The sequence below is a fragment of the Salmo trutta genome, chromosome 12 (genome assembly GCF_901001165.1).
Source record: "Salmo trutta chromosome 12, fSalTru1.1, whole genome shotgun sequence".
Taxonomy (NCBI): Eukaryota; Metazoa; Chordata; class Actinopteri; order Salmoniformes; family Salmonidae; genus Salmo; species Salmo trutta.
The window spans coordinates 27,423,718-27,439,441 of record NC_042968.1 but is presented as its reverse complement, the minus strand read 5'-3'; the positions used below and the strand labels follow the sequence as shown (position 1 = coordinate 27,439,441).

Here is a 15,724-nt window from a genome sequence, read left to right as displayed (position 1 = left end):
GAGCCTATGTATAGTAAACATATATAAACAACACAAACATGTTCATGCCTTCGAAACAGAATCATACACTCTTCACTGTCCCCTCTACTGGTCAGTCACTCGCTCGCGAACCATGCGTATGAGAATTAGCGAGAGAGAGAGGGGAGAGAGAGATTGCACCTCCGTCGGTTTATGATAGAATAGCCCAGTGACCAATCACATCATAGGTGGGCTGGGCTCAACATTTCTCACAGTCCTACATGGGCCCTTAAAGTTTGTTTGTTCGCGGAATGCGATGTGTGATGAAAACGTGTTACTAACCCCGTTCGGCGATAATCAAATGAATCTGATTTGGATATTCGATACATATCTTGGAGTTCCGAGACACCTACGGTGCCATTACGCACGAGCCTTCTATAGTCGATAAACGTTTTCCTCGCTGCCTTGAGGCACCACCAACCAACGATTAGGTATCGGTGTTTCAACATACAAGATCTGAATTACAACGACCCCAATGCAAATCTGAAAAGAGGATATGCACAGCAACAGCGACCAGAGTTGTGGAAAGTATTTGTATGTGAGATCTGGGAGGTTTCACCGTGAGCGTCTCGTCAGTTCAAATTGACCTAACTGCTGGGTTTGATCGCTGCTTAGTCAATAGGAAAGATACGGTTCCGCGCATGGACTGAAGACTCTGACATTCCACTAGTAGCCAAGATAAGCTTTACGTAGCTACCAGCTGGTTGCTAAGAAGGGTTAAACTGTATCTAAAGGGAGTTGGAAAACCCAGCCTTTTCTTCCACACGGATCAACTCATTGGGTGGGAGCTGAGAGAGAGACAAGAGTCCCCAGCAAATCAGGACCTAATTGATTAAAGAGACTTAATTTGAATAGAGGGCTGGCGAGGTGCCAATCGCCTTTCAAAGAACCCTCTTATGATTAATCGCAAAACATTATTGATAATCATAACAGGACAAATGCGCGGTGGATGGACTCGATTTTTTTAATTTTGAGCAGATTTTTTAGTAATTTTTTATTCTTCCTTGGCTGATGTGTGAGCCAGCATGTCGCGGAGGAAACAAGCAAAGCCGCAACATTTCCAATCGGACCCTCATCTGGCCTTATCCAAGCACAATGGTAAGTTCGGGCAATGGATCGCTCTTATCCACGCTACTATCTTTTAATAGCTGCTTTTCAGATGTTTTGTTCTTTTTATGATTGTTTCTTTTTGGATAGGAACTCTTCCCCCTTTTCTGAGTTAGAAATTTTTTTATGAATCCATGCAATTTGCAGTCTCAAAATCAGCTTATCATAACAAGACACATTTTTTATATGTATAGACTATCTTTATAGATCTTTATAGATCTTTCTAGATCGCTCTAAGACACAGCCAAATACTTTTATTCTTGAAAATATAATATTATTGCGTTTTGTTGTTCATATTACTTTAGCATTAAACTTTATGTTACAAAATATAACTGTGTAAAAGTGCATGCGTTAAAATGTTGTTATTAGGCTGCTTAGCCTACTTTTACCTCGACATAGGCTTCTATGTAGCCTACACTTTTAGTATGCACTTTTTAGAACACTTGAGATTGAGTTTTTAATCAGGATTTTTTGTCTTACACACTTTGAAGCAAATTTCCTCTATTGCTGCTGCAGGCAAAGTTGCTGCAGCGAGAGGCTCGTTCAAGTTTCTGCTTTTGTAGTCGACTTAGTTTCACTCCAATCGTTGCCCAACTGTACTCTATGCACGGACAAGTACTTCTGCGTCGAAATAACCAGTATTTTCTTAAATGATTGCCTTCTATTTTGGGTTTAGGCCTATATAGAAAACAAATAATAATTTGCATACTCGCGTAAAGTTTCTACTGTTTCTGACTGTCCTGTACATAGGCTAGTCTACAAAGTCGGTATTTCTCAGCCAAGCCTTGGCTGGATGAAAATAGAATGATAAGAAAATATAAACATTTGCTTGAATGATCGATTTTCAGTTTGTTGACATCTTGTGGTCTTAATGGCGGATGGTAAACATTCGTTTACAAATTATATGACTTTTAAACCACAATCTCAATGTGATGCACCAGAACACTGAAACAAAAATTACCTTTTTTTAAATGTGTTTTTAACTAGGCAAGTCAGTTAAGAACAAATTCTTATTTACAAGGACGGCCTAGGAACAGTGGGTTAACTGCCTTGTTCAGGGGCAGAACGACAGATTATTTTCCTTGTTAGCTCGGGATTCGATCTAGAAACCTTTCGGTTACTGGCCCAACCACCAGGCTACATGTCGCCACCTTATAATTATTATGTATATCCTTATTTAATGTTAATACATTATAATGGTTTTAAGCTTAGCCACATGCACACTTTTTATTTACATCCTACATTTCCCTTGTGTATTTGTTTAATCTTTATTTAAGTAGGCAAGTCAGTTAAGAACAAATTCTTATTTTCAATGACGGCCTAGGAACAGCCTTGTTCAGGGGCAGAATGACAGATTTTTACCTTGTCAACTCGGGGATTCGATCTTGCAACCTTTCGGTTACTAGTCCAACGCTCAACCCCTAGGCTACCTGCCGGTGTATATTCCTAAACCATAATTTTCAAAATATTAAAAAACGTAAATGTTAGCATAGATGACAGACATACTGCTTCCGATTTTCTCTCTTTCGCCCCCAGCCCCTTCTCTCTCTCACGCGCTCTCTCTCTCTCTCTCTCTGTCTGTCTGTCTGTCTGTCTGTCTGTCTGTCTGTCTCTCTCTCTCACTCTCTCTCTCTCACACACACACACACACACACACTGAGAGAAAACGAGAGAGAAAGAAATAGTGAGGGACAGAGGCCTGTTATATTACGATAAAACTTAACTTCTCCCTGAAACTTCTACCTATAATTTAAAAAAATATGTAAAAGGTTTATGTTCATTTACTTTAACAAAAGCTCAGCACCAAATTACCTCACGTCATGAAAATTAGCTAGTGTAAAGAAATATGTCAAGTTCTGGTTGAGACCATCAAAAAGATGGCGACAGTGGTTGAATGAATTCTATTATGCAACTACATTGGTTGCTTTTGGAACGCTTTGTCACCCTTGCGAGTTTCCACTACTCCGGAGTGACCAACTGACCATCTCTGTTAAGTTCACCCAACAGTCACGTTTCCTCTTATGATGATACATTTGATAAAATTATGTTTTCCAAAGAGACCTATAACAAGCTGGGCTTTAATTTTCTATTGCTAAAGATGTTTAGACCTGCTGTGAAAACCAGGTTATGGAAGTATTTTTTATAGGCCAACAACACCCATAGCCATAACTTTCACCCTATAGTGTTTGTAAGGTATTTTGATACGGCAAAGTTGAAGTTTCACTACCTTAAAAATAGCAAGCAATTTGCAGATTATTAAGGTTTGTAAAGTATATATTGCCTCAAACGTACAATTCACTGAAATAACTATTTTCAAAATGGTTGAATGGTCATAGTGAAACGACGGTAGTTTCGATCTAATATTCTAGAATTGTAGATGTATTTTAAAAGTCTCACATATATAGTAGATTTAAGTGTTGCGTTTTCTCTGTTCATTGGATTAAATGGAAGTTAGATTAGGCTCTGTCTTTTTGCAGACTATATTGTCATTGCGCTGGTATTTTCAAAGGAACTCATGAGCTCCTGTCTCTGATACAGATGACATTTGACTTGTTTGTAGTTACTGCTCTATAGTAGCACATATTACACTATTATTAGTATTATTATTATTAATATCTGTTTATGTGTTTGCCATGACATAGCCTACAGAAAGAAAACTCTAGAGGCTCTTTAATTGACCCTATATGGCTGTTTTTTCCATACATATTGTCTATGTATTTTCCTTCTGAGGAGTTGTATGGAAATATATTTTCATCGAGACAGTCAATTTAGTTTGACTTATTTTTCATAAAAAACAAATCAATATTTTTGGACTGACTTGACATTGTCCATGTTTTAAGCTCTTTCAGTGTGTGTACAACTATGTTGTTTGCAGTATCCTTTAAAAAACATGTTATGCTAGCTGGAAATGAAGCTCTGTTTCACCCAACTAAAACCTTGCATAAGAAGCATTTGCTGCTACCTAAGGTTGCATGATTTGGTTGGAACTAAGGATCAATGCAAAACATAGTCTATACCTAGTATCATACTTGTTTTTCCTTGGCTGCTGCATTTTCCCTAAAATGTAATAAAGTAGTGAATAGTATCTTTAGTCATTCTCTGTCAGCAGACTGCTGCCTACTGAGTTTCACAATACATAACCCAAATGCATCATGCATTAAACAAGCTGAAAATGCAATACCTGTAATTATGGGTTAGGGACATGGAATACTTGAGTCTCTGTATGCAAAATAAAAAGAGGGAGGCTAACATTCCCAATACATTTTAAGGAGACGCTGAGGGCATTTGCCGCTGGGTAGTTAGTGTATGAGGTTGAAAGTCAAGGCTGTCTGTCTGTCTCTCATCTCGTCTCTCTGAGAGAGAGAGAGTTCTCGAGTGGGATGTTCAGCTGTTTTAACCTTTGCCAGGGTCCCCCTGTGTCTCCCTGTGTGAAGTTGATGAGAGTTCAGGCCGCAGTGTGTTCTCCTGTACCTCGTCATTGACCCCGCTGATCAGAGCCACAGGGGCCTAGCAGGGACCCTGTCCTATATTTGTGATGGGGGGGTCTTATCAATGTGATCGCCATCCACTTCCACCCTGCAAGAGTAGCCCCCCCAGAGGGAGATCGGCAGGGCGGTCCCTGGCCCTTCGCACTGTTGTACCCCACAAACAACAGGGATTCAGTTACTTGTCATTTTGCCAATGTTTATAAAGTGGAAGGCTGAGATGTATCCCGGCTGAAGGACTTGCTTGCTTTTCTCCCTTCTCCTCCCCTTTAAGCTTTAATCATGTCACCAGGGCAGAGCTGCTAAGGCTGGGGCTTGTCCATCCGGGAAACGGCAGCTATAGTGGAACCCCATCTAGTGTTCACTGGGATGTTTCCAGTGAGGCCAGCAGTGTGAGGGCTGGAGAGGAGGTGGGTTAGCTCAGGCAGGCATCAGACATCAGGCATCAGACATCCTACTGAATTCACAAGTGTCAAGAGGCTTGAAGCCAGCGTCCCTACAAAGTAACGTAGGAACTCTCAAAAAGCTACTCTGTCATATTTTCTACTAATCCACATTTCTATATCCCTTATTATTTACTCTCTTCTGTCCTTTGTATCAGAGGCTCTCTGTTTTGGCATGTGTGTCTTCTGCCTCCCTGAAGGCCTGTGCTCTGGTGACTCCTTGTAGAATGATGATGATGTTGAGAGTTATCAGTTTTAGGACACCGTTTTTATACAGAGTAACACTTTATTTCTATTCAGAGATAATCCTCAGCTATTTTTTAAACATTGACTAATTTATGCACTGTTGCTGTAGACATTTGGGTGTTTTGTGTATTGTGGCTGTTCTCATTTGTTGGCGTTATTTTCATAGTATTCATTTTCTTTATTCATATAGACATATCAGATGAACAAAATATTCAATATCATCTATTTTTAAGTGCATGTCTACTTATGTAAACAAACATGATTACATGTAAGTACATGATTATAGATTTAAGACTTTCAAATACTCCATGCTTCTGAGATGTTTTACCTTTTCAATAGTCAAGGTGGTGGTATGGAAATAGCTTCCTGTGAAAGAGCACATTTGAGATGGAATAATTTGATTGTTTTAATTGGACCACTATTTGCTTTATAATCACTGAGTATTTACGAAGTAAGGGGGTGGGGTGGGGTGTGCTGGGTGTTGAGAGTAACACACTTTGAGATATAGAAAGTGAATTTACCCCTTGGTTGGTCAAATCCTAGCCTGTTACAAGTACGTTATTATTAGGGACATATATATACTGTGGTTTCAGTGAATGTTATGAGAAGTTGATAACAGAGTTACATTTGGGCAGATGCTCTTTGTTTTATTTTTCTCTGTGGTTTTGGATATAGTTATTTTGATCGGTAAACATGATAATGTTTAGATAGAATCCACAATGTGATACAATCCACAATGTCCAGTTTCCATTCACTTGACGAATAAGAGAATGTTACATTGAAAGATAGTTATTACTGACTGCCTAACTATATAAGTTATCCACAGGTCTCTGAAGAAACTTGAGCTAGTCACTTGTTCTTAGTGTTTTCCTACAGATTACATTGGACAGTTTAAACAAACGTTTGGATGTATGGAATCTTAAATCCTTTTTAGATTTTTTATGAATGATATGTGGAAATAGTAGCTTGCGGCTTCAACATGTGTGTCATCACTACACTCCAGTGCACTTTAATCTAGTAAGAGAATAAGAATTACCGCTATGAACTTGATGTTTACATTTTTGCTTTGATAGTTCACTTTTGTACGTTTGTAAAAGTTTGCTCCTGTAACCTCTAGGTAACTTTTTTAAGTTCTTGAAGGGCGGTTCAAGCGCTTTCATTTTTTGTTGACTTTGGATAGTTTTCTCACATTTTTGTTTAGCTACATTAGTGTTTTCTACAGCAGTGTATTCAGGACATTGTGTAAGTTGATGTATTTCCTCTTACATAAAATCTACTTTCATTTGTTCACATGGTCAACCAAAACCAAACAAAGCTACTCTTCCTTCCCACGAGGTAAATCAAACACATTTTTCATTACTGACGCTTTCAGGGGGGGCTGCATGGTTGATATTAAAAAGTTACCATTAATGTTGGAGCGAGTCTTCTCCGTTTGCATGGTTAGAGTGGTGTGAGTCTGGGTTTTACTGTCATGGCAACTTTGCGTTATCTGATGTCCCAGAGCAGAGAAACGTTGAGGGAGATAATCCCTGAATTAAACAGGATCTGCTTTGAGTTGGCCAAGATGAGCAGGCCAGGCCAGGCCAGGCCGTGCCGACGAGCCCGCCGCTCCCATGCTGTGTGAACAATGGGAAGCCATCCTGTCTCGGTGGGGCAGGGCCGCACTCATCTCTCTCTCTCTCTCTCTCTCTCTCTCTCTCTCTCTCTCTCTCTCTCTCTCTCTCTCTCTGGGTTTCATTTTCAAATGAACCCTCCTCCCTTTCCACCCTTGATGAAAATGTAGATCGCCGGGGCCCACAATGAAAGGGGTTCATAGAGAATTGCAATTTGTAAATCAACTTGTATGTTAAACAGTGAGATTTGGGTTTGACAAAAAGAAGATAGAACGAGGAAAGTCTGGAGCACAGCAGTGGCACAGGGGTGTTGACTCGCCTTTTGTTCTTTTCACACTGACTCCTGTGTTTGTTGAATGGAAATTGCATAAGCAAGACCAGTTTCTATGCACATTTAAAAGACAATTATTCATTTTGCGTATTCTTATTGGCTGGTATTGAATTGCCTGTTGCTTAAACTGGTCTGGCCAGTTGCTTGGTTTTGGGCAGCATGCTGTTCATTCTAACATACATGACAGCAGCTCCACTCATAGTTCTTGACCCATTTGTAGTTATGTTTTTGTTTTATTTTTCCCTGGAAGGTATATATATATATATATATCACTGTGATACTTACACATTTACATAAATACAAATTAACAGTTTTTTATACAAAGTTTTATACTTTATTTTTTACTCTTCATTTTATATTAGGTACTATAATGTGTTTTATTTATTTTACGTTATGTAATTTATTAAATATACATAACATATTTATAAAAACATGTGTTATGTAAACATGACAGATATTTTTGTAAAAACAAAATTGATTATTCTTAGTGATATCAGTACAATAATGGCATATATAATTTTGCACTGTCTTTGTTGAGTGTCCGAGTGGCTAGAGAGAACAATCTGGAATCCAAAGGCTCTGTTTATTGTGCCTGTCAGATTCTGATTGCAGCCTGACGGGATACAAATTAGCTTAGTGACAGGGATAACCTGTCCAAGATGCCCGTAGTCGAGTTGAAAATGAGCAAAGTTGACAGCAAATTGAAAGTCTAATAAGTCCTTCAAATGGTTGATTTGCGCTCAGTGGACAAGTAGACATTGAGGAGTATGAAATATTGGAAATCAATGCTTCTCTATGAAATGTCATTAAGCCCCAATGTCCTCACTTCATAGTATTGTATATGTTGATGGATTGTCTATAGAAAAGTATTACTTAAAAGATGGTTGGCTTGATGAAACCAGATGTACATCTTCAAAGATCACTTTTAGACAATATTTGAACAAGTGTTATTGATTTCCATTCTATTCTTATCCTGTTTCTCAGAGCCTCCACATTAAAAGGGGTCTTTTTCAATCTTTTTTTTTGTTTATTGTTGCTTTTTCGATGGTTATTTTTTGTGAACATATCAAGCAGATAAGTGTAAAACTGATTAACTTAAGATTAACAACAAAGGAATTTGAATAGATAAAGCTGCTTCTTCAGCTGCAAAACATTTCTAATCACTAATCCTCTGTTTCCCCCTCCTGTGTTTTTCAGGGGACACAGAAGAGCCCTGCTCGGAGGAAGACCCCCCCTGCAAGGAGTCAGATGCCCATGTCTGTAGCAGATGTTGTGCTGAGTTCTTTGAACTATCAGATCTTGAACAACACCAGAAGAATTGCACTAAGAATCAATTAGTTCTGATAGTGAATGAGAATCCTACCTCTCCTTCCGGAACCTTCTCGCCTGGCTCCCCTCCACATAATCCTGATGAGCAGATGAATGACACGGTTAATAACACTGATCAAGCGCAGTGCAGTGACCTTTTGGAGCATAACGCTCTCGACAAAGAAGAATCCATGGACGTCGACGTTTCCGGAATCAACGCTCATCCTGGTCATGACAATGATGGAGACAGCAGCCACATGGAGGGAGGCAGTAACATCAACATGAACACGGGCGAGGGAAATTGCCACAGCTCCAGCAGGAACAGCTCCGGACCAGCACCGGGCACCTTGACTGTCTCTGCCCCTCAGCTACCTCCGCTCGGCAACCTGACTGACCTGGGGAGCATCTCTATGATCAACAGCAACGTCATCATCGAAAACCTGCAGAGCACCAAAGTGGCTGTGGCCCAGTTCTCCCAGGAGATGCAGCGCTCCTCTGGGTCCGGGGGCCCCAGGGTGGCAGTGCCGGCCCTGATGGAGCAACTCCTGGGCCTGCAGCAGCAACAGATCCACCAGCTGCAGCTCATTGAAAAGATCCGTCACCAGATCCTGCTACTGGCCTCCCAGTCCCCTGAAATGCAGGTGCCCCCCAGCATCTCCACACCAGGAGGCTCGTTGGGGCCGTCAGCCAACCCACTGACCACGCTCAGCTCCCATCTCTCTCAGCAGCTGGCTGCAGCCGCGGGCTTAGCACAGAGCCTGGCCAGCCAGTCTGCCAGCATCAGCAGCCTGAAGCAGCTGGCTGAAAGGGTGCAGCTACCTCAGAGCAACAACCCCAGCAGCGGTGAATCATCTCAGAGCATCAGCTCACTGGGGTCATCCACAGTCAACAACGCCCAGTTGTCATCTGACAAGAGGCCAATACATGCGATCAGCAGCAACCTCCACTCTCAGCTCAGTAACCCATCACACACTAAGTCATCCATGCCAGCCTTTGGGATAGGTAGCCTGTTGAACCCTGTAACTAATCCACATCTACCTCAGCCCCCGTCTGGAAACCCCCTATTTTCCAGCTCCCTGCCCAGTATTGGCACCACAGTGGAGGACCTCAACTCTCTGGCTGCGCTGGCCCAGAGGAAAGGCAAGCCACCAAACATAACTTTATTTGAACCCAAGAGCAGCTCAGAGGAGGCGTTCTTCAAGCATAAGTGCAGGTTTTGTGCCAAGGTGTTCGGGAGTGACAGTGCCTTGCAGATCCACTTGCGATCTCACACAGGTGAGAGGCCGTACAAGTGTAACATCTGTGGCAATCGCTTCTCCACACGCGGTAACTTGAAGGTCCACTTCCAGCGTCATAAAGAGAAGTATCCACATGTTCAGATGAACCCATACCCTGTCCCCGAGCATTTAGACAATATTCCAACGAGCACCGGCATTCCATATGGTATGTCAATGCCTCCAGAGAAGCCTGTGACCAGCTGGCTGGACAGCAAGCCTGTTCTCTCCACTCTGACCTCGTCAGTGGGCATGCTGCTCCCACCAACCATGCCCAGCCTGCCACCATTCATTAAAAAAGAGGATCATTCGGTAGCCATAACCAGCCCCTCCATTTCTACAAAGACTGACTCCGGTCGTGACGCTGCTGAGCCATCAATGAAAAGCAACGACGGGTTGTCTGAAGAAGCTGCGGCCCTGCCTACATCAAACGGGAAAACTGAAGAGGGCAATCACTCGTCGAGCTTCATGGCGAGTGTGAGCTCTGAGTCTGAGCGCAACACAGAATACACAACCTCCAACAGCCCACCTATGATGACCAACCCTCTCATGCCCCTCATGTCTGAGCAGTTCAAGGCTAAGTTCCCGTTCGGGGGCCTCTTGGACCCGCTCCAGGGGTCGGAGACCTCCAAGCTGCAGCAGCTGGTGGAGAACATCGACAGGAAGTTGACGGACCCCAATGAGTGTGTCATCTGCCACCGTGTGCTCAGCTGTCAGAGCGCTCTGAAAATGCACTACCGTACTCACACTGGAGAGAGGCCCTTCAAGTGTAAAGTGTGTGGCAGAGCCTTCACCACCAAAGGGAACCTGAAGACCCACTACACCGTCCACCGGGCCATGCCTCCACTCAGAGTCCATCACTCCTGCCCCATCTGCCAGAAGAAGTTCACCAATGCGGTGGTCCTGCAGCAGCACATCCGCATGCACATGGGAGGGCAGATCCCAAACACCCCACTGCCAGACAGCTACCCTGAGTCCATGGGCTCCGATACAGGCTCCTTCGATGAGAGGAACTTCGATGAGAACTTTGATGATCTGGACAACTTCTCTGATGATGATATGGAGGGTATGGAGGGAATGGAAGGGATGGAAGACGGCCCTGACAGCAGCGTCCCAGAGACCCCTAAGTCAGCTGACGCCTCCCAAGACAGCCTGTGCAATTCCCCCTCTCACCCCGAGATGGTCGTCCAGGACGGGCAGGAGAAAAATCATCATGCCCATCACAACACCTACCACAATACCCACCATGATATTGACTATAGAATCCACCACAACAACCACCATGACAATCAGCTTAACAGCCACCATGACAATCAGCATCACAGCCACCATAACCCCCACCAGAGGCTGGTAGAGGAGCTGCAGGCCAGCAGAATGAAGGCCATGGGGAACAGAGGTTCAATGGAAGGGGACTGCCTCACTAACGACTCCTCATCCCTGGGTGGGGACATCGAGAGCCCGAGTGCCGGGAGTCCAGCCTTGTCAGAATCTACCTCTTCCATGCAGCCCCCATCCCCTACCAATGGGCACCCCCAACATCAACGTAAATCCCCCAGCTTGGAGGAAAGACAGGAGAGACAGGAGAGGCACCAGAGGGCTATGTCCCTGGATCACATCAGTGCCAGCCTCATGCAGCATCACCCTTCTAGCATCGGGGCCCTAGACCTGACATCCTGCAACCCGTCTAAAGACCCACTGGGCATGCTTTTCCCATTCCGTGAGCGCGGCACGTTCAAGAACACGGCCTGTGACATTTGTGGGAAGACGTTTGCATGTCAGAGTGCCTTGGACATCCACTACCGAAGCCATACCAAAGAGAGACCGTTCATTTGCACGGCCTGTAACCGGGGCTTCTCGACCAAGGGCAACCTGAAGCAGCACATGCTAACCCACCAGATGAGGGACTTGCCCTCGCAGCTCTTCGAACCCTCTAACACCAGCCTCTCCTCCAGTCCGACCTCCTCCCTCCTCTCTGTGAACTCCCTGTCCTCCATGATCAAATCAGAGGTCAACGGCTTCCTCCATGGCCTCCACCACCATCAGGACCACCACAGGGACCACCACAGGGACCACCACAGGGATCACCACATCGACCATCCCAGGGAACACCACAGGGAACACCACAGGGACCACCAGGACCGGGATCACCATAAGGACATGGCAAGCAACATGCCCCACGGCCTGGCGACCACCTCGGCTTCTACATCCCCGGTGCTCTCAGCCTCTGCCCCTCTACGCCGGACACCCAAGCAGCACTACTGCAACACTTGTGGGAAGACCTTCTCCTCCTCCAGCGCTCTGCAGATACACGAGAGGACCCACACTGGGGAGAAGCCCTTCGCCTGCCACATCTGTGGTCGGGCTTTCACCACCAAAGGAAATCTCAAGGTAATTGTATGATTATAATCATTATGAATGCAATAGGTAAAATACACACATATTCAATATCGCAGGGCAATTGTATATTTAAAAACATTATGAATGGAATTGGAAAATGTTCACATATTTATTCATGAATATTTATAGGAGGAGTATTAAAAATCACCAGAATTTTGGTCCACAACTTTGAGCAACAAATTGAAGTGTGTTATGTCAGTGCCATTCGGAGGCAGTAATGTTCTATAATTGATGAAAGAACCAGCTCAGCGGAAAGGTTGAATCACCCCATTAATATGATTATTGGGTAGAAACCTGAGAATGTGATCAGCAGAGCACAGCTGGGAATGGTTCAGTTAACAGCATTAACTACAGTTACCAGAGGCAACCAGAGGCAACCAGAGGAAACCATCCTCAGTTTTCCAGAGTTTACCCCTTGAAAATCCCAGAGTTTCCCTTTGATCATTTGGAAAAGGTGATAAACCTCAGAGATAAACAGGAACTGAAGGGCCAAATATGATCACACACTCAACTGTGAGAAATCAAGGGGGGCGAAACGTAGAGAGGCGTAATATTTAGGAAGCACTGTGAAATGTATAACCAGATTGCAATTACCGGGTAATCAGCACTAGTTATAGTTTACACCCTTGTTGATATAAAAAAACAATACCCTTATAATTTGTAGCAAGATTTCACATTTTGCTGATGCTATGATTTTGTAGTGTGTTTTTATTAAAATAATGTATAATTTCTAGCAAGTGATATTTTAAAACATGTTATCACTCTAGACAACACAGTCAGTTGTGTATCTGACACCTCCATGTTTCTACATTGATTTAAAAAGAATAACATAATTATCTGTAACACTCATCCTTTCAGGATCAAAAGAAGAAAAATACATTGTCCTCGTTGGGAAAGGGCATGACAGGGGTAAACGTCAGATGTAATACTGGCCTGGGCAATTAAAGTGGGCACTGCAATTTGAACCAAAGCACAAGGGTCTCCCTCATGAGACATTTGAATGAAGGTTTCAGATTAAATGCAGTATTTCATCCTAGCCATAATAAAATGGTTACACCATGCCCACGTCCCCACGCCATTCACAGCTCACTGCACCAATCCTCCTGCTGCACCCAGGGTGCTGAACTATTTTAATGCTAACTTGCTGTTTATTATTTAATTTTTTTCCATTGCATCATCTGTTACTATGTGCCTTTGTCATGGCCAAGTTTGAAATATTTCTAATTTGCGTCTTCTCTCTCTCTCTCTCTCTCCCTCTCTCTGTATCTGTTTCTCTCTCCAGGTTCATATGGGCACACACATGTGGAACAGCGCCCCTGCCAGACGTGGCCGCCGACTCTCTGTAGACGGCTCCATGGCCTTCCTGGGCACCAACCCTGTCAAGTTCCCAGAGATATTCCAGAAGGACATGGTATCTAGGTTGGGCAACGGAGACCCGGCTAGCTTCTGGAACCAGTACGCTGCAGCCTTCTCCAACGGCCTGGCCATGAAGACCAACGAGATCTCTGTCATCCAGAACGGAGGCCTGCCGTCTCTGTCGGGGAGCATGGGTAACGGGGGCAGCTCGCCCGTGGGTGGCCGCACAGGCAACCTGGAGAAGCTGCACAGTACAGAATCCAATGCCGCTCTGGCTGGCCTGGAGAAAATGGCCAACGCCGAGAACGGGACCCACTTCCGATTCACACGTTTCATGGAGGACAACAAAGAGATTGCCACCAACTAGAGACTTTTTCCCTCTCATATCTACACAGAACACACACACACACACACACACACACACACACACACACACACACACACACACACACACACACACACACACACACACACACACACACACACACACACACACACACACACACACACACACACACACACACATAGTGAGAGAAAAGAGAAAGAGAACAAGACAAAGACAAAGAATGACTTGGCTTTGGCTTGACTTTGAAACTTTACCAACATGAGTGTGAAGAGAACTTGCTTTTTTGTACAATGTACAACATGTTATAGTTTTAAGGAGCTTATTTATTAGTGATTATAACCTTGCTCGGAACCAAGTTGAAGCATTAACAGTTAGTTTTTTTCTGTTCTACAGCCAGAATGGGTATGAGCTAAAAGTGAGCTTTTGAAACTTTAGCATATCTTTACCTTGGCATTAAGTTATTTTTGGTCTGTAGTATATAGATATAACACAACTGTTGATATTCATGTGATGCATTAGATCTGTAATAAGTGAAACAGAATGGCTGTAAATAATGTACACTGATCTACTCTAGATGGTCTAACAGATGTGTATTAACGTTCCCCCATGAAAAGAATCATTGAGACTTCAGGCAAGGGACTATGATTACGCTGTAGTCCTTTCCTTATCAACCGCTGTTGATCTTTTATCTAAGGAAAAAGAAAGCATTGGAGCATATCAAGTGTTTATTTAGAGTTCCAGTTGGCCTGACCTGTTTTGTTCATTAATGTTATTCTATGTATTGTCCTTTTTTTCTTTCTTCCATAGTTCAATTTTTTTTCTTAATCTTTTTTGTTTTGTTGCTTTTTGGTGTTAAGTTTAACACAGAACAGTTGTGTTGTTAGAGGAGATGATGAATTCGGAGAGGTCCACTTCCTGGTTTGAACTGAGAAGAGAGCCAATCATGTGGGTGGGATTCTCCTATAGGTCATCTGCTGGATTTCCACATTGCTGCTATGTCCTCAGCATCCTCATTGGCATCAAGTGCAACATATGTGTTGACGTTTATGTAAATAATGTGAGACGTGGGAACTAGAAATTCCATCACAACAAAATGTACATATAAAGCTCATAAGACAAAGTCCATCTTGGCTAGGGGACAAATGATAGTGTTTTTATAAATATAAATATATATTAGGTTTGACAACCTTCGGACTGTTACATGCACTTTCTTGGAAAGTTGGAAGATCTTTATGGGTCCAGTTTCTCTACACTTTAATACCTACTAACAACTAAGATACTGTCATTCTTTACTCTATTATTCAAATACATCCATTTTCCAAAAGAAAATTATGAGTGTTTGTGTCTCTTCATTCTCTTTTGTTTCTTTCTGTTTTGTTTGCTTTATGATTGGAGATAATGGGGGTTTGGAATAATTGGAGGGTTTTACTTTTGAAATCTGGTCTTTTCATGTTATTTGAGGGATCAGATATTTTTTTGTGGATTGAACTTTTAAATTTGAGTTTAAATATGCACTTTTGAAATAATACTGTATCATGGATGTATAACACCGGTCAATTAATGTATCTCCCCTCTCATTTTCGACTGGCACTTGTTGTGAAGCAGCCTATTCTTTCTAAAGTAATTTGAAAGTGGTTTGCATGATTGTGTCAAACAATCTGAGTTCGGATGTAGACGTAATCAATGAGGACACCTGGGTTGTGTTGATCGGTCATAAAAAATGATGCGATAGCAGAAGTCACATTTCTTAGTTCATCATTCCTGCTGTTGTCAGTCCATTGAATCTTTAATTAAAGAATC

At 42.9% G+C, this 15,724-nt stretch overlaps 1 protein-coding gene across 1 annotated transcript; it reads left to right on the top strand.

Moving 5' to 3' along the window:
* The first annotated feature begins 236 nt into the window (after positions 1–236).
* LOC115203294 (sal-like protein 1) lies at positions 237–14,027 on the top strand. Its single transcript, XM_029767856.1, has 3 exons — positions 237–1,116; positions 8,441–12,213; positions 13,505–14,027. The coding sequence occupies exons 1-3, from the start codon at positions 1,044–1,046 to the stop codon at positions 13,943–13,945; spliced, it is 4,287 nt and encodes a 1,428-aa protein (XP_029623716.1). The 5' UTR covers positions 237–1,043; the 3' UTR covers positions 13,946–14,027.
* The last annotated feature ends 1,697 nt before the right edge of the window (positions 14,028–15,724 follow it).